General features: G+C 60.4%; 2 protein-coding genes across 5 annotated transcripts in view; both read right to left on the reverse strand.

Annotated features, from left to right (window-relative positions):
* MYO15B (myosin XVB) overlaps positions 1–5,147 on the reverse strand; it is a 28,974-nt gene extending 23,827 nt beyond the window's left edge. Inside the window, 10 exon segments of the mRNA XM_049113759.1 lie at positions 403–558; positions 680–793; positions 958–1,021; positions 1,191–1,294; positions 1,541–1,663; positions 1,982–2,060; positions 2,216–2,325; positions 2,580–2,643; positions 3,035–3,679; positions 3,856–5,147. Coding sequence (XP_048969716.1) covers positions 403–558; positions 680–793; positions 958–1,021; positions 1,191–1,294; positions 1,541–1,663; positions 1,982–2,060; positions 2,216–2,325; positions 2,580–2,643; positions 3,035–3,679; positions 3,856–5,147 — 2,751 coding nt within the window.
* A 4,905-nt stretch (positions 5,148–10,052) lies between these two features.
* LLGL2 (LLGL scribble cell polarity complex component 2) overlaps positions 10,053–17,925 on the reverse strand; it is a 33,091-nt gene continuing 25,218 nt past the window's right edge. For 3 of the 4 annotated variants that reach the window (XM_025467984.3, XM_049114552.1, XM_049114553.1), the window contains exons 10-26: positions 17,183–17,337; positions 15,718–15,935; positions 15,579–15,646; positions 15,279–15,432; positions 15,088–15,192; positions 14,409–14,701; positions 14,149–14,299; positions 13,670–13,820; positions 12,945–13,061; positions 12,658–12,824; positions 11,988–12,252; positions 11,636–11,789; positions 11,336–11,364; positions 11,047–11,094; positions 10,808–10,850; positions 10,621–10,682; positions 10,053–10,414 (exon numbers count right to left, since the gene is read on the reverse strand). In XM_025467984.3, coding sequence (XP_025323769.1) covers positions 10,407–10,414; positions 10,621–10,682; positions 10,808–10,850; positions 11,047–11,094; positions 11,336–11,364; positions 11,636–11,789; positions 11,988–12,252; positions 12,658–12,824; positions 12,945–13,061; positions 13,670–13,820; positions 14,149–14,299; positions 14,409–14,701; positions 15,088–15,192; positions 15,279–15,432; positions 15,579–15,646; positions 15,718–15,935; positions 17,183–17,337 — 2,188 coding nt within the window. In that variant the 3' untranslated portion in view covers positions 10,053–10,406. The remainder of the gene's footprint in view (positions 10,415–10,620; positions 10,683–10,807; positions 10,851–11,046; positions 11,095–11,335; positions 11,365–11,635; positions 11,790–11,987; positions 12,253–12,657; positions 12,825–12,944; positions 13,062–13,669; positions 13,821–14,148; positions 14,300–14,408; positions 14,702–15,087; positions 15,193–15,278; positions 15,433–15,578; positions 15,647–15,717; positions 15,936–17,182; positions 17,338–17,925) is intronic. The other variant, XM_049114554.1, reaches the window with a different exon arrangement.

The following is a 17,925-nucleotide window of genomic DNA, read 5'->3' on the forward strand; positions in this document are numbered from 1 at the left end:
TGGAAGTTGCCGCCCTCTCTGAGCCTCCACTGTCTCACTGGGGGTTTTTTTGTTTTAGGTTTTATTTATTTATTCATGAGAGACACAGAGAAAGAGAGAGAAGCAGAGACACAAGCAGGCTCCATGCAGGGAGCCTGACGTGGGACTTGATCCCGGGTCTCCAGGATCATGCCCTGGGCCGAAGGCAGCGCTAAACCGCTGAGCCACCCAGGGATCCCCTTTTTTGAAAAAAAAAAAAAAAAAATTATTTATTTTTTTATTTAAGTAAGCTCCATGCCCAGCATGAAGCCAGGCCTTTGGAATCTACCTACAAGTGCTTGGTATCATTGTGGCCCTGATGATGCAAACACGCCACAGCTGACCCAGCGTCCACACTGGCTGCTGGCCGTGGCAGGAGCCCACCTCTGAGGAAGAGAAGCAAATGTTGCCCAGGTGCAGGATGGCGGCCAGCACGGCCCAGGCGGCGGTCACCTCCTCGGGGCATATGACCTGCAGGGCTTTGTGCAGTCCTTCGAAGTCCTGGGCGTCGTCCTTACCCTGGAGACTGCAGGCCTGGCCCTGCGGAGCACAGCAGGGGTCAGGGGACAGGGCCCAGCCACCAAGAGCTCCACTCCACCAGGGCCACTCCTAGACCCCTGAGCAAGCCCTGTCACCCAGTGCCAGCTGGGCCTTCCCCCACCTGGTTGAGGTAGTAGTAGGTCTCTGGCCCCTGGAGGGAGAGCCGCTCCCGTTCCACAGGGTCTAGCCCCGCCAGCATCTCATAGAACACATGGAAGCTCCGCTCAGCCTGGGCCTTGGGGAGAAGGACTGGCTTAGGGGGAGTAGTGGTCCGGTCCTGGGCCTTAGGGGAGCAAGGACAAGTCCTGAGAAAGGCAGGGAGGGGGCTTAGTGACCGCAGGCCCCCCCACAGTGGGCCCTCCCTCTTTCCCATTCTGGGAGCAGCAGGGTGGCTCTTACCTGAAACACCACCCTTGAGGTCTCAAGCAGATAGTGTGACACAGAAGCTCCCACGATGACCCCACTGTGGGCACAGGACAGTGGGTGGAGGTGCCTGGGGTGCATGCAACCTAGGGGTGCTGCTCAGAATGGGACACACTAGGGGCTGGACCCAAGGGCAGCAGCCTCAGGTTCCCAGTGAAGGGAAGTGATCATGAGTGCTCCCTGCGCCCACCAGGACTCCCGGCACTCACTGCTGCAGGCAGAAGCAGAAGACCTGGCCAAAGCGGCTGGCGTTGGCGTTGAGGACTGTCTTGGCGTGGCCAAAGCTGCTGAGCAGGAGCAGCACGCCATCCAGCTGTGTGGGGGAGGAGCGTTCAAGCGTCCCTGGGCGTGGCAGTGGTAGCCACTGATCAGCTGAGGATACTTTGCGCCCAGGGGCTGTGCTCACCCCTGAGAGGCTCAGACCCCCCTACCCGCCCCATGGTAGGCAATGCCTGGGGCTGTCCCCAAGGAGAAGCCTGAGGCTGGAGACCACTCTCCTGGCCCAAAGGAGAAGGAAGGTCCCTCCTGGATCCCTGGGAAAAGGCCAGCTGCCCCTCACCTGACATCTTCTGTCCCTTGTCTGCTCCCTTGCCAGGCTGCTGAGGAACTGCACAATCTTTTTGGCAGCTTCTGTCTTCCCGGAGCTACTGTGCCCACTGCAGGAGGGAGGAGCCGACAGGGTCTCCGGGAAGGGGCACAGAGGACACCCCACTGAGCCCAGGAAGTGGGGTATGCCCACCTGGAAGTGAACAACCCCCGCACACACAAACACACCTGTGGAAATGTGGAAAGACAGACACAGGGCATGGAGACCAAAGAGAAAGAAGTCTCCAAGATGCCACATTCAAGGGCACAGGGATGACTTAAGCCAGGAGCACAGCCCTTACCAACTCCATCGCTGCTGCCCAGCAGTGGACTAGACCAGCAGCTTCAAATGCAGACCCCACGTCCCCTGCGTCCCAGCCCTGAGTGGTCTGTGGGTTTAGCAGGGCACCACCACTCACCTGAGGAGAATGCATGTGCCCTGCCCGGTGCTCTGCGACAGGCTATAGGCTGATACCACGACGGCCAAAATGTGTCTGAAGGAGGAGGATAGGGAGCCAATGAGAAGGCTACCAGAGTTGGGCCCTCCTAGGTGCAGACAGGACCCTCAGTCCCCAGGGTCTCAGGGGACATGCTGGGGCTTGGGTGCCCAGGGAGGTGAGCAGAGGGTTGGTGGGGCAAAGTCACGTACGGGGTGGTGTTAGGGGCCTTCTTGGGGTGGTAGCTGGCCAGGACCTCAGCTGAAAAGAGAGGCAGGGGCCGGCGGGGGTTCAGAGAGAGCAGAAGAGGGCCCCCAAAGGTCTGGGGAGAGAAGTAGATGCTCTCATCAGAACATGGAGAAAGCACCCCTACTTCCTCTGCTACAGTTGGAGTGGGACTCGGGTGCTCCCTGGCCCAGTCCCCAGCCCCTGGCTCCCACTCTGCAGGTCCCCAATGAGGGTTCAGCACCCAGCCCTGGGAGGAAAAGGAAGGAGAAATTCTAGAAGTGCCAGAGGGCCCTCTGATCCCAGGAAATGGAATCCCACCCCACCCACCCTCCCCAGGTGCCCCCATACATAGATTCGGCCCAGATGAAATCTCTTCTTGAGGCACAGCAGCACAGAGCTGTTACACACTGGTCTGTGGCGACAGCAGGATAGAGGAGCGGGGAATTGGGGGCAGAAGGAGGTCCTGGGTTAGTGCTGCCACCGGCCGCGGAGGTACTTTGGGCAAGTCGTGCACCCTCTCTGAGCTCTGACCAGAACACAGGGGCCCGGCTGCCAAGTGAGGTACCCACTTCATGGGGGCTACCAGCAGGACCAGGTCGCTGACCCAGAGGCAAGCTGTGAGCCAGAGAAGGAAGTCCCAGGCAGGGCTCCTGATTTTCACCCCTCTCCTCCCCTTCCAGCCAGAGGACCTCTGGTAAGGTACAATCCCTTCTACGGACACAATTTATAAAACTGGAGGTAGGGTGGGATAGGAGGAGCTGTGGGACCCGGGCGCCACGCGTCTGGAACTGCCTCCCGCTCACCGCAGCAGAGCCAGGTCCTCCGTGTCTTCCAGACCTTCCCCGGGGCTCCTGCCCTCAGCGTCCAGTGCGGGCGGCAGCTCCAGGCCGGGCCCCAGGCTCAGCTCCAGGTCCCTCTCCAGCGCTTCCTCGGTCTCGTCCTCGGGCTCCCACCGCTCCCTCGGGGACCCGCAGGGGCCGGGGCTCCTCCCCCACCGCACGCGGGTCTCCAAGGTGAGTCTGGGCAGCAGCGCGTCGGCGCCAAGCCCAGGGTCCTGGCGGGGTTCTGAGCTCTGGGCCCAGTGGACCCGGGCCTCGGCCCCCAAGGTCTCGGGCTCCGCCTCGCTGCTGGAGCCGCTCTCGTCGAGTGGGGGCTCGTCGTGGGCAGGAGGGTCGAGGAGAGACCCTCGGGGGGACCCGGCCCCACTTTGTCCACTCGCCCCGCGCCCCTCACTGTCTCCCGAGGCTCCCGCACAAGGCCGAACGTGCCCCTCCGCGGGTGGGGTGTCCGCGGACGCGTCCTCTGAGCTCCGGCTGCTCGACGCCCTCCCAGTCCTGTGGATCCTGGGGAACACGACGGCGAACTTGGGATCCGGAGTCCGGTCCTCGTCCTCCGAGGGGTCCCCGGGAGCTGGGCTCTTCGCAAGCTGCGGGGAGCTCGAGCCGCCGCTAGGGGGAGCCCCGGGCCGTCCCCCCAGGCCCGCTACGCCCGCCAGGCGCAGCACGAGGCGGCGCCGCGGCCCCGCCCCCGGCCCCCGCCCGCCCGCGGCCCCGCCCCCCGGCCCCCGCCCGCCCGCGGCCCCGCCCCCCGGCCCCCGCCCGCCTGCAGCCGCCGCCGCAGCCACCGCAGGAGACCCAGGGCGCGCACGACGCGCAGGAGCCGCTCCTTGAGGCCGGTGCAGCCGGGAGCCGGGGCCGCGGCCTGGGGAGCCGGGGCCGGCGGCGCTTTTGCGCGGAGCCTGCGGAGCGCCACGAGGGCGGCCAGCGGCGCTGGGTCCCGGGGCCCGTCTTCTCCTCCAGCCCCAGATTCGCTGTCGCCGGCCGCCTCCGGCACCTTCGCCACCACCTTTCCGACCTGGCGGCGCCGAGTCGCGGCGGCCGAGGTCTCGGCCCTTCCAGCCTCGGCGCCCTGCGGCTCAGCGTCGGGCGGCGCCTCGTTGTCTCTCGCGTCCCGGGGCAGCCTGGGGCCCCGAGAAGCCCGCGAGCTCCGGGGGACGCGCGCGGGGCTGCCCTCGAGGGAGCTGGAGGCCGCGGCGTTTTCGCCGGGCCCAGTCTCTTCGGCTCCAGCGGCCCAGCTCGCCGATCTTGGGGCCGCCCGTGGGCCCCCTCCTGGCCCGGCCCCCTCCAGGCTCGACTCCGTGTCTGCCCCGGAATCCTCGCTCTCCTTCCTCCGTCCCGCTCCCGACGACCCTTCCCGGCTCCGGGGCTCAGCGCTGTCCCCGTCGTCGCTGAAGAGCCCGTCGCTGCTGGCGCGCTCGCGGGGTTCCGGCGCCGGCTCCGACCCGGGTTGCGCGTCTCCCGAGCCCGAGTCCGCTTGCGCCGGCCTGGGCCGCAGCCCCGGGGCCCCGCTGCTCCGGCGGTCGCCGTCCTGGGCCTCGCGGGCTTCGCTGTCCGGGCAAGAGCTGCCCGCGTCTCCGCCCGACGCGCCGCCCCCGGGGCCCCGGGGCTCTCGGCCGCCCTGCCCAGCCGGGGGTCTCCGCCCTTTCCCTCTATTCCTGCGGCGGCCGGGTTCGCGGGTCCTGCCTTCTCCGGGGAGACGCTCCTCCTCCCGGCGCCCGCCTTGGCCGTCCGGGTGCTGGCGGCTGTCCTTGGACCCGGGTCCCCGACGCCGCGCGCTGCCGGGTCTCCGCTGGGCCTCCTGGGCCTCCGCTGGCGGCGCAGCCCCGGGCGGCCCGCCGCCGCCGCCTCCCTCCGCGGTGGGCTCCCGGCGGCCACCGAGGGCCCCGCGGCTTCCCGGGGTGGCGGGCCCCGGGACCGACCTGGCCCTGCGGGCCTTGCCGCGACCCTGTCGGCGTTCCCGGCTGGGCGCGCCGTCTGCGCTGGCGGACCCCGAGCCCTGCTCCCCCGAGGCCGGCGCCCCGGCTCCCTCCCGGCGCTGCGGCGCTTTGCCCTTGCCTTTGCCCTTGCTGTCCCCCATGGCGGGCTCCGTGAAGAGGGGCTTCCCGGGGTCTCGGTCCTCTCGCCCAAGATCCCGCAGCCCGGGCGCCCCGAGCGGAGCCTGAGCGAGCGCCGCCTACCCCGGTTCTGCTCCGGGGGGACAGGCGCAGTCCACCCCCACCCCCCGGGGGCTGCAGCCTTACCCGCGAGCATTAATAATGCAGGTGGCTGCGGGTCCTGACCCCCAGGCCAACAAAGGAAGGGAGGCCGCCCAGGAAAGAGGAGACGCTGCAGCGGCAGACAAAGGCCAAGGACAGGGCAACGGTGCAGCCCGGGAGGGAGTCGCTGCGGCCAGGTCAGCCTGGCACCCCGCCGCGCTGGGGACCCACAGCTCTGCTCCTGTCTTACTGCTTGCCCAGTGGGGGGGCGGGATGGTGAGCCCTACTTCAAAGTTCCTGTCCTGACCGTCATCCTGGGGGCTCAACAGATACCCACTCCTTCCTTAGTCCTCTTGGACTCGATACATAGCTAGTATTTCAGGGCTTAGTATGTGCCAGGCACTGTTCTGAACACTTCACCATGGAGTCATTTAGTTCTTGAAAGCGCGCTAAGAGGTGGGTACCCTGAGGATTCCCATTTATGGCTCATACGATGAGGCTTACAGCTGAGCGTCCCAGTAGGGTGCCAATCCAAGCAGTGTGGCACCCAGAGCCCTCTGGAGCAGGGGTGTGGGGGCCTACCACCAGCAGCAAACCTGACTTTCTTTGGCCCATTGCAATGTACCCCCCACAAACCCCTGGAGCAACCAGAGAGCTCAGTGCCCCTCTCCAATCTCTTATCTTCTTAGGAAGATCCAATCCTCCTGGTTGATCCAGGCCGGGGCTTGTAGCTCACTCAGCTCTGTGATCCCTTCCCCGGCAGCCTTTCTTTTTTTCTTTTTTTAAAAGATTATTTATTTATAGACACACACACACAGAGGCAGAGACACAGGCAGAGGGAGAAGTGGACTCCATGCAGAGAGCCTGACGTGGGACTCGATCCAGGGTCTCCAGGATCATGCCCTAGGCTGCAGGTGGTGCTAAACCGCTGTGCCACCAGGGCTGCCCACCCCGGCAGCCTTTCATTCAGATCTCCCCAAACCCTAGGAAAGGGATAAGATCTCAGTTGTACAGATGGGGACAGCTCAGGATAAGTGGATGAAGGCCATATAGCCAGTAACTAGAATTGGGCACCAAACCCAGCTCCTTGACCATGACTACCTGCTATTCTGTTCCTCAGAGCTTCTGCTGGGAACTGGCTTTGGAACCAGGCAGCCTTGTCCCTCCAGCCTGCCTCCTGGCTGTGTGACCTCAGGCAGCCTCCAGGGACCTCCCCCTACCTGTCCACCAAGCCCAGCTCTGGACTCTGGCTCCTTTGTTCCCTACTCATTCATCCACCTGCTTTTTTTTTTTTTTTTTTAATTTTTATTTATTTATGATAGTCACACACACAGAGAGAGAGAGGGAAGAGACACAGGCAGAGGGAGAAACAGGCTCCATGCACCGGGAGCCCGACGTGGGATTCGATCCAGGGTCTCCCAGATCGCGCCCTGGGCCAAAGGCAGGCACCAAACCACTGCGCCACCCAGGGATCCCTTCCACCTGCTTTTTTTTGCTTCTTAAAAGATTTTACTTATTTATTTATTCATGAGAGACACACGGAGAGAGGGAGAGACACAGACAGAGGCTCCCTGCGAGGAGCTAGATGTGGGACTCAATTCCAAGACCCTGGGATCAGGATCTGAGCCAAAGGCAGATGCTTAACCACTGAGCTACCCAGGTGCCCCTCCTTCACCTGCTTTGCTCCTCCTCTCACCATGCTCCCTCCCTCCCTCTCTCCCAGCCCTACCACTAGCCAGGGTCCCTTGCCTGGGTTAAGGTGCTGTGCGATTTTACAGACTCTTTTAATCCTTACTATCTGTAGGGTAGGCTCTATGATTATGCTCTGTTTTATAGATGACTAAAACCATAGCACAAGAGTGACGTCATCTACCCAAGGTCACACAGTGGGTCACAGGCAAAGTGACACAGTGTTTGGGGACTGGGTCTACCTGCCTGACTTCCAAGTCTAAGTAAGCACTAAGTGTCCCACCTGTCAGTGCCGAAGACCCTCAGATCCCAGTCTCTAGACCACGTGTCCAGCTGCCCTTGGAACACCAGCAAGGCCTTGGAGTCAGCAGTGATCTCTGTCACTCACTCACCTTCTCCATCTGGCAGAGGTCCTTGTCACCTCTACTCTTGGTATCCCCACCTGCTGCTACCATCACCCCTCCCTGGACAGAAGCTGCAAGGACCTCCAGCTTCTCTCTGTGCCAGCCCAGCTTCCATTAATCCACTTTCTAGACAGTGCCAAACCCTTCCATTTGTGCATGCCTATCAATAAAAATTGTTGATCTCATACTCCTGATAGGGGAAGGTTTTTCTAGAACTGAAATAGGTGAGCCACCGACAGTAGCTGATACTTCACAGCACAAAGTACTTAAGGCAAAGCTCAGCCTCAGTGAGCATGGATGTAAATCCAATCCATGTTCAGAGTGGATATTTTCAGGTGTGTGTGTGTGTGTGTGTGTGTGTGTGTGTGGCGCTGGGTGGCTTCTGTTCAGTGGAGCTGGATCATTGCTGTGGCTATGAGGCTCTCTGTGCCATGGAAGTGTTTGGGTCTGTTGTTTTCTGACATGTTGGTGCTTGTGTTATTACCATGGTCTTCAATTCTTGGTTTCTTTGGGAGGAAACTTCATGTCACTTGTCCACTTGTGTGAGTTAATTTAGCTAACTGGACAAAAACAAGCAGTAAGCCCTTCTAAACCAGTAGTCAGAAAAGCACATGAGTCCCCATAGACTGTGTGTGTGTGTGTCTGTGTGGCTGTCCAGCTCTCTGGGGTGTCATGTTCTCACTCCCTCCTTGGCACCCACTTTTGGAGCATAACCCTCTGACCTCCAGACTGAGGACCCAGTGCCAACTCTATAAGGTGTAAACAGCAGAGTTTAATTTCTTTTATGATAAAAATAAAGATCCTGTGCAAAAAAAAAAAAAAAAAAAAAAAAGATCCTGTGCAGGGAAGCGGTAACATGCTCTCTGTGACCCTGACAGAGGGTCATGAACCCGTGAACTTCGTGGACTCCCTTGAACCTCACAACAGGTCCTGAGCAGGTACTATCATTATTCCAATCCCCAGAAGAAGCTGGGACGCACAGCAGGTAGGCAATTTGCCTGAGGTCACAGAGTGGAACTCGCTGGGATTTATGCCACGGTGATCTTTGGAAGCATAAATTTCACAGGGAAATTCCCTGCTTAAGGGAAGCATCTGAGATGCTTCCAGAGTCTCAGAATCAAGTCCAGACTGTCTGGCTGGGTGTGTAGCAGTCCCCTCCTGTCTGTAGCTCTGTCTCTGTATCTACCCAGAATCCCTTCTCCACTACTTCTAGGACCATGGTCTGGGCCCCTCTTCCTTTTGAGGGACTGTTCCTCCTCATTCCTTGTGGCTTTTGGGACTATCTCAGTAAGCGCCACCCCCACTTCCAAGGAGAACAGGGGCCACTGGAGTGGCCCAAGTTAAATAGCCCAGAGACTTTTGAGCTGCACATGCTTGCCTGGAGGGTGCTAGGGAGGACGTTCCCACAGCGCATCCATCCTGGGACCTGGACCTTGGCTCCTCCTCTGCCTTGTGCACCAATCCATGTCCTTTTCTAACAGCCCCAGAGGTGGGCTCCTGTGCCACACAGCAGTGCCCCTGCCCTCGCCAGGCTCCAGGGGCGGGGGGTCCCAATCTGGCCCCAGTCACGTGGTAGTCTTGTTTTCAGAACACTTCCTGACCACCCCCTTCAGTTTTTTTTGTTTTTTTAAGATTTTATTTATTCATGAGAGACACAGAGAGTGAGGCACAGACATAAGCAGAGGGAGAAGCAGGCTCCCTGTAAGGAGCCTGATGTAGGACTTGATGCCAGACCAGGAATCGTGCCCTGAGCTTTGGGGCTCAACTGCTGAGCCACCCAGGCGTTCCCACCCCCTACCCCTGCCAGCTCTGGACCCACCAGCTCCCAAGGCAAGCTGCTGGCTCCTGTCTTCTGTGGAGCACCCTCTCTGGTCATGTTCCTGCCCCAGCTTACTGTCACCCCCGGACTGCCTGCATCTTAAGACTTCCTGCCCTTGTTAGGACGGTGAGCCCCACAAGGCAGGGACCCCATGTGCCTGGCATATAGTAGATGCTCACCAAAGACAGGTAAATGAAGTAGAATCAAGTAGACCAACCCCCGGGGCAGCCTGGATGGCTCAGTGGTTTAGTGCCACCTTCAGCCCAGGGTGTGATCCTGGAGATCCAGGATTGAGTCCCCCATCGGGCTCCCTGCATGGAGCCTGCTTCTCCCTCTGCCTGTGTCTCTGCCTCTCTCTCTCTGTCTCTCATGAATAAATAAAATATATATATATATATATATATATAAAGTAGACCAACCCCCCTGGTTTATAAGGACCAGAACAGCTATCTGATCCAGCTGTTCATTTGAGGGTAAGACCTTTCATCTCTGGGCACAGTCTCTGACCTCAGCAGCAGCTCCCAGCCCTTCCCTGAAGTCTGGAAGAAGGCAACAGGTCTGAAAATACGGTGCGCGTCTTCCCCTTCTGACAGCAAGGAAAGGCCAGTCAAACCCTTCTGCCTCGACCCAGGGATGCACAGTCATGCAGACTCGCGATGGTTAACTCTTGCCATTCATTCCCAAACACAGAAGTGTAGTGTCCAGATACAACCAAGCTCAGTTTGCTCTGACTCAAATGTCTTAAAAAGAGAGATTCTCGGGAGTACTGGTCTGGTCCAGTAACTGCACCCCAGGGGCAGAGGCAAGGGACTGGCTAACCGTTGTTTCCGTAGAAAATTTCTGCATAATTAAAAGAATTAGTCATTGGACCAGTCTGGTGAAGAGGTAATGTGTTTATTAAAAATTATTTTTCCACCCAGAGGCAGTTAAAATTTATAATTTAAAACCCAGCCCACTACAAAAAGGGGAGGGAGTAAAAACTGTGCAACATTGACAAAAGAATCAACAGAGACAAGGCCCAGGAGGGGCAGCCCCGTGGCCCTAGGCCCCCGCCTCTCCCGAGGCCAAGAGCAGCAGCAGGAGGGTGGACATGGGGCTCCGCTCCAGCCCTGGGCATGGCCCGGTGTCCAGTCCTCCCTGGGGTGGGGGTGGGGTTTAGGGGAGGGCAGGGCCCCAGGGAGAGCCCTCAGTAGTGTGTGTTCACGGTGTAGCTTGGACTCACAACCTGTTCACTCCGCTGTGGAAGTAGATAGAACAATGACAACTCAGGAGTCTCTTGGGTGGGCCCAGAGGCCTCGGTCACCCACCCTGAGCCTAGACACACAGCTTTTCAGGACCCCCGGGGGCATGTATGGGCTCTTCCTCCTACCCCCTCTCACCCCAGGCCAGCAGGCATACCCTCCCAGTTGCCCCCAGCCCTGTAGCAGTGCCCAGAGCCCCTACCTCCCCCATTGCTGAGGCTGTACCCCACGGTCACTCGCTGAGAACGCCAATCGCCATAGCTCCTGAAGGGCAAAGACAGGGCAGTCACCATCCATGGGGACCACTGGGAGGCCAGACGAGGCCCATCATTTCCTGAGATCTCTTGGAGCCCCCGGACCCAGCCCTGCAGGCCCCAACAGTAACTCACCCTCGGTCTCCCTCCAGCGTGCTCTGGATTTCCTTCAGGACCCCTGCAGGGTTGGGGAACAGAGGCGCTGTGAAGCCCACAGATGCTGAGCCGGACACGAATGTTTCGCCCCCTTTTACTGGCAGGGTGTTGGGCAGGTCTGCCTCCCACAGGGTAATGGCCCTCAGTTCCACCCTGGCCTTCCAAGCCTCCCTTGGAACATCCCTCAAGCCAGCCCACCAACTCCTGCCCCAACTCACTCTCGTCATTGAGCAGGGCGTGCTCCATCACTGGACCAGGCCTTTTCTCTGAAAGGCAGAGGCTGAGTCAAGCAAGCCTTGGGGCCCCTTCGGCCCCAGCTCCCTCTTTACTGAAGTGGGAGTGCTGGAGCCCAGAGCTCAGGACTGGAGGGGATGCCGTTTCTTCGCTTAGCCCAAACACATCTGCAGGCCTGGGGTTCCTCTCCTTCCCCTTCGGTCTGGGTCTGGGCCCAAGTCTCACACTGCCTCTGTCCCCCCGCACCCCTGGCCACAGGGAAGCCTGTCTTACCCTCTCCATCACTCTGGCTCCCTGAGTTCCTGTGGGGAGAGAGATGGTGAGGACTGGAGTGAGGGGGGCAGCTAGGCTCCCCCCCCCCCCCAATTCCAGCTCAGAAAGCTCTGATCCCATGAAGAATGAAGTCAACTGACCGGGCCCACCCTGAGCCAGAACCAAGCCCTGCCGGGGATAGCAGCTTGCATGGGAGGGGCCTACGAAGGGGGGTGGTGAGCCAGAGCCAGGAGGGTGGGGAGCTCACAGGAGAGGGGGGTCTCAGCGAGGCACCCTCAGGCCACCCGCCTTTTTACCAACCTGGCTTGGCCCAAGGCCTTCTCTGGGCCTGATCCGTTGCGAGGGCGGCTGTGGCTCTTGGCTTCTGCTGACTCCACCAGGCAGCGGGGCTCAACCAGCCACTTGGTGGAGAGAGAGAAGCGCTCAAACTCTGAGGGTGAGATCAAGTAGAAACCTGGGGGGAGGAGAGGCCTGGCAGGTGAGGCCAGCCCGTGGCTCCTGGGCCCGGCTGCCGACAGGACTTCCCTCCCAGGAGGAATGGGGGGCTGGGGCCTCCCTCCAAGTTCTCGGCTGAGGTAAGTCCAGCCTGGCCCTGGCTGCGACAGCCCTGGCTGTCATCGCTGCGGCCCCGCCACACCTGCCCGGTGCCCACCTTGGCCGTATTTGGTGAAGACGCAGGAGGCGATGCCACTGACATCTTCCCGGCGAATGCAGCTGTACCGCACCTGGGGCTTGAGCAGGGGCAGCGAGACCACCTGCACGTCGCCCAGGTTGGTGAGGACGGCCAGGTGATGCTCCCCGTAGTCCTCGGCTCGACGGCTGCTGAAGTGGGCCACGCTGACCCGCCGCACCCGCGAGCCCTCCAGAGCGGTCAGCTTCAGCTTCAGCTTGGCACTCACCTTGGGCAGCGTGAACACCTGAGGGCACAGAACAGCTTGAACCCTGGCCAGACCATGGCGCCCTGCTTCCCAGCAGATGCCCCTGCCCTGCCCTGATTCCCAGCAAAGTCTGCTCAAGCTCTGTGCCTCTCTGCCCAGTGCTCGGCCACGCAGCCACTGCACCTGGACTGCGAGGAGGCCTGGGCTACTTCTTTCCATGTCTGTTTCTGTCCCTCCTATGGACACAGGTCCTGTTTCAGTGTCCTCCTGCTGACGCCGGGGCCCCGGACTCTACCCCTCTCCCTTTCTGTGCCTTGGTGACATCTCACATCAACTGCAGATCCAACTTCAAGTGGACCCCAGCCACTGTCATTGTGCCCAGGATCTGAGCTCCCCAGATGTCCCCCGGACTCCCTGAGGTTCCTGGTTCTACCCAAGCAACACCTTGAATTGCTCCTCTGACACCACAAGCAGCTGGTGGCTTCCCTGCATGTCGGGGCTCTTTGACAGGTCATGTGCCACCTCCAGGGGCTCAGGAAGGGGCACGCTATGTCCGTCCAGCACCAGGATGCCCACCACGGGTGCTCGGTGCATCAGCTGGATCTCCTTGGCTACAGGGCAAGAGGCAGATGGCGGGTGATAGTCAGGCGGGGGGCAAGGCCAGAGATACCACCCCAGCCTGAGCCTCAGCAGATGAGCACCCTCTGCTCTCCCCACTGCCCAGCACTCACCCTGCTCTGCCCGCACGGGCTCGTCCATTCTCCGCTCGGCGGGGGGCACGCGCAGGGCAAAGGCGTAGACGGCACCCCCATTGGTGCCAGCCCACAGAGAGGGGCAGTGGCGGGAGCCTGCCAGGAGGCAAAGGTTTATATCTAACCCAAGGCTCTGGGGGTCAGGTAGAGCCAGGTGACCTGAGCTTGCATCCTTGCCTCGCCACTCACTACCTGGGTGACTCTGAGGTCAAGCCTCTGTTTCCTCCTCTGTAAGACAGAATGGCTGTGGATCCTGCCTAACCCCCTGGGGTGTAGACAGAAGCCAGAAGGGCTGTCTGACAACCAAGGGCCCCAAGCACAGATGATCTCAAACCCAGGACAGCTCAACCCTCAAGACACAGCACTGGATATCCCCATGCCACCCTTGCCCTGGTGGGAGGCCAGCAGGGGAGCTTCTGCAGGGCCCACTGGATGCCAGCAGGCATTTTGCGGGGGCAGAAGCTGAGACCCAGATTAAGGGACGTGTCTAAGGTCACACTTCCAGAGAGTGGGGGAGCCTGAGTATGTAGCTGGGGCAAGCTCCCTTAGAGACCCAAGCAGGGGAAAGAAAGAGGCAGGCGGAGGATCTGGTCTCCCCATGCTCCAAGCCTGGTCCTTTTAGCCAGGCCAGGTGGCAGCCCCCAATATGACCTCAGGCCAAGGAGTGCTCTCCTGGGACCCCCCACCTCAGGCTGGCCACTCACTGTCCCTCAGATAGGTGTCAGCGAAGTAGAGGGTCCGGACAAAGCCCGTGAAGGAGTCCTCTGCTGAGCGAGCTTCAATTTTCCGCTGCACGGGTGCCAGCTCCATATTCTGCACACCCACCCGCTCGGCCCTGGCGCTCCCCTCCTGCACCTGCAGTGGGTCGGGTGGGGCCTGAGTGGGAGGGGTACTCTGGCCTCCCCTTCCTGGGGATATCAGATTGCCCCACACCAATCCTTCCAGAAGATGATGACAGGCCACTGCCCATGCCACCACCTGTCCAATGACATTTACTGAGGACTTAACCCTTTACATTTGGGGAAGATGAGGCACAGGTCACTTGGCTGGTGGGCAGTGAGGCAGGACACGAAGCTACTGGTGGGGCCCAGAGCCTGTCCTGGCAGCCAAAGCAGCTGGGGGATGGAGGCCTAGTCTGGACCCGCTGCTGGCTGCTCTGAGCTCTCCCCAGGCTCAGCCTCACCTCTCCAGGGGGACCAGCTGGCCGCCGCTTCCGGCTGGACACTCGGCTCCGACGAATCCGGCGGAAGGACTGGCGCAGGGATTTCTTTAGGGACTTCACTCGGGACAGCGGGCCCTCCAAAGCTAGCTGGTCACTAGGGTGCAGCGTGCATCTGGGGGGGGGAGGGGCGCATCAGGGCATCAGTGCTGCCAGGGCCCAGGGGTCATCGCCCACTGGCAATCCTAGGTTCAGGCCTCGGCCACCCCGGGCACGCTGCTTACTTGACAAAGACTTGCCGCCGCTGCTGGTGGTCAAAGAGGCCAAAACCATGGCTTGTGCCGAAGGCCACAAGCCGCCACTCAGAGTGCAAGGCCAAGGAGGTGACCACAGCCGGGGGCTGGCACTGCACCAACACAAAGGGCTGGAAGCCAGGCTCGAAATGCACGGGCCCTGGGCGGGCACACAGGCGCTCGTGCCCCTTCCAGCGGTAGCCCTCCTGGTCCTGCAGCAGGTCGGCCTCCACCTGCTCCACAGCATGCTCTGCTTCCTCATCATTCAGCTCAAGCACCAGCACCTGGGGGAGACGGCAGGTGGGCTGAGCAACCCCAGCACCAAGGGACAGCACAGGGACCCTGTGTGTGGACAGTAAAGGACCTGGGACTCATGCCAAGTCCCAGGGCCCAAGGAGAGCCAGAAGGCCTCTGCCCCATCCCTGGCCCTTGATCTTGGTTTTTGGAGGAGAAACAATCACCTCACAGGTCTGTCCCAGGGGACCAGGCAACCTCTATCCATTGGGAAAAGCCCAGAGCCCAGAGGAGCAGGTGATGGTCTGGTGACACCATCAGTGGGTGCTCAGGAGATGGGCCCCTGTCCTTCCTGCTCTACGACCCCGGGCCGCTACCCAAAGTCACCTGACTATTCCTCCTAGCAGCACCCCCTGAGCCCAGCCCAGCCTGCTACCTGCCCTGCCGTGCCTGCCACAGCCAGGTAGCCACTGTATTTGCAGAGGAAAATCTTCTGGATGCCCAGCCTAGGATCATCACTGTAGGGGTCGAAGGAGCCCACCTGCCAATGGAGAGGTCCATGGGGGGCTGTAAGTGCCAGACCCAGCCTGTCCTTGCCCACCCTAGTTTCCAGGCTCTTGGCCTTACCTTGCGGAGTGGGGGCCACTCATCCTCACCCTGGGCATTGAGGTTATCATTGGGGTCTGTGTCGGTGAGGAACACCCGGACCGTGCTCAGTTTGTACAGCAGTCGTAAGCAGACACCGGAGGCGTCCCAGAACCGCACTGTGCCATCCTCGTGCCTGTGGACAGAGTCCACCTGCCAGTCATGAGAGATGCCAGGCCAGGGGTGCCCGAGAGGCCTCGGGCTGGCATGCACCCCTCTGGGCTCTGCTCCCACCCCGTGTATTCTACTCAGCAGAAGGAGAGTGCTGTGAGAGTCGCCTACCCTGTGAGCAGCAGGTCCCTCTGGGGAGGGGCTGGGGCCAGACTGGTACCACCATCAATGGGCCACTCCTAAAGAATGAGACCAAGAAGTCCATGGGAGAGCTTGGCCCGAGGTGGGGCAGGGCTGGTGCCGGACCTACCATGGTGGAGAAGTGTGTCTGCTGCTGGTTGCCTGCAGCAACGATCCGCTCCCACAGCTTCAGGGGGATGTTGGAGACGTGGTGGGAGCAGGTGATGGCGGAGCAGTGCAGGGAGGCCAGGTAGGGAGGCTGGATTGGCGGCCAACCAGCTGTCTGCAGGTCAATCACCACCAGCTCCTCCTCGGCCAGCACCACCAGGGCATAGGGGTTGTCAAAGGCTGGGGGGACAGACAGGCAGAGGGTCAGGGGCTGCAGGAGCCACAGTCTGCCCCAGCCCAGCCCTGCGGAATCTGAAGCCCTGAGGCTGCAGTCAGGGAATGTGCATCTTAAAAACAAGCTCCAAATCCAGCAATGAACAGAGAAAATTATACACCACGACCAAGCGAGATTTATCCCAGGCGGGTAAGGCTGCCATTTCATGTGAAAATCAGTTCATGGAACCCAGCACATCAATAGGCTAAAGAAAAATACGTGATCATATCGATATAGGCAAAGTATTTAACAAAACCTAACACCGTTTATGATAAAGGAAAAAAACCCTCAATAAATTAGGAAGAGGAGAACTTCCTCAACTTGGTAAAGACCATGAAGAAGCCACAGCTTGTGTAACTTAACAGTGAGAAATGCGAAGCTTTCCCACTAAGATCAAGAATAAGGCAGGTGCCCCCTCTCTCTGCTTCCTTTTACAAGTCCTGGCTGATGCAGTAAGACAAGGAAATAAAGGTTTAGATCTGGAAAGAAGAAAGAACACTGTCTTTGTTCACAGATGATGTGATCAGCTCTGCAGAAAACCTGAAAGTCGATCCTACTCCCAGCATCCTGCATCAGGTGTGAGGAGGGAAGGGGCTGAGACAGTAGGCAAAGCGGGTTTGGAGTCTCCCTCCAAGAGGCCTGTGGTGGTGAGGCTGGGAGAACATGGCCCAGCGTGTCCTGAGCAGGCCCAGCTCGTATGGAGGGGGAGGCCCGCCCTTCTGGAAATCTGCCAGGCCTCCTCTCCAGGTTTCGACATCAGCCCTTTCTGGTCTCGCCTGTCACCAATTTATGAGGCTGACTCAGGGCTTTGCTGTCCTGGCCGGGCTCCAGGATGCTGGCTCAGAGCCGCCCGCGTTGCACCCCCTGCCCCACCCCACAGATGGGAGGGCTTTCCGTGTCCAAGCCAAGACCTCCTTGCCTCAGCTGGGTGGCTGTGAAACCCAGATCAGTCCAGGTCTGCCCTCTTTGGGCAATGGCCTATCAGAGCTGGGCAAGGAAGAGAGAGCTCAGGGCTGGCGGGAGGTGTGGCCAGCAAAGAAGAAGCCACAGGCCGGCAGGGGGAGGACAAGGCACCAAGAGGGGTGCAGTGGGGCGGAGGGACTCCGGCAGTGGCAGGGCTGGGAACAGACTGGGAACAGACTGGGAACAGACGGGTGCATCCCCACAATTCCCCGAAGCCAGCCGTCCACACCCATTCCGGAAGCCCGCCTACCCGCCGCAGGGTCCGCCTCAGTGAGGACCGTGAAGTCGATGATGCGGGAGGTGAAGTCAAAGGCCGTCTGCTGGCCGTCGTGGACCACCGAGATGCAGTGGCGGTCCCCGTAGCTGGCCCGTGGCATGCCCCCCTGGAAGATGGTGAAGGGCAACCTGGCAGGCACAGGAAAGCCGTGGGGTGGGCTGGGGCTCCCATCAGAGAACCCCAGGGCTGAGCCAGCAGGTGGGACTTTCCTGTGACCAATGTGGCAGGACCCAGGAGGGAGGCCAGGCTCAGGGTGAGCACCAACTCAAGGCCCCTGGGAGGATGGGGTGGACTGCTCTCACTTCCTAACTGTAGTAACCCAGGAGAACCTGGGGGTGAGGTAGGGGCTCGCAGCCTCCTCGACCTTGGCAGCTACTCCCCTGTGGTGCCCCCACCCGCTCCCACTGCTGCTTGTGAGTTGGGTCTCCCCGTATGCTTCTGTTTGAAGAAACAGGTCTCCTGCTGCAACGAAGTTTGAAACCTGCTGACCACAGGGCACCTGGGTGGCTCAGTAGGTTAAGAGTCTGCCTTAGGCTTAGGTCATGATCCCAGGGTCCTGGGATTGAGCCCCGCCTAGGGCTTTCTGCTCAGCGGGGACTCTGCTTCTCCCTCTCCCTCGGCCCCTCCCTACCCCTCGTTCTTGCTCTCTCTCTCAAATAAATAAAATATTAAAAAAGAGAAAGTACTCTGCTAATCTGAATCATCTCTCTGGGATG

This window comes from Canis lupus, chromosome 9 (assembly GCF_003254725.2).
Source record: "Canis lupus dingo isolate Sandy chromosome 9, ASM325472v2, whole genome shotgun sequence".
Lineage (NCBI taxonomy): Eukaryota > Metazoa > Chordata > Mammalia > Carnivora > Canidae > Canis > Canis lupus.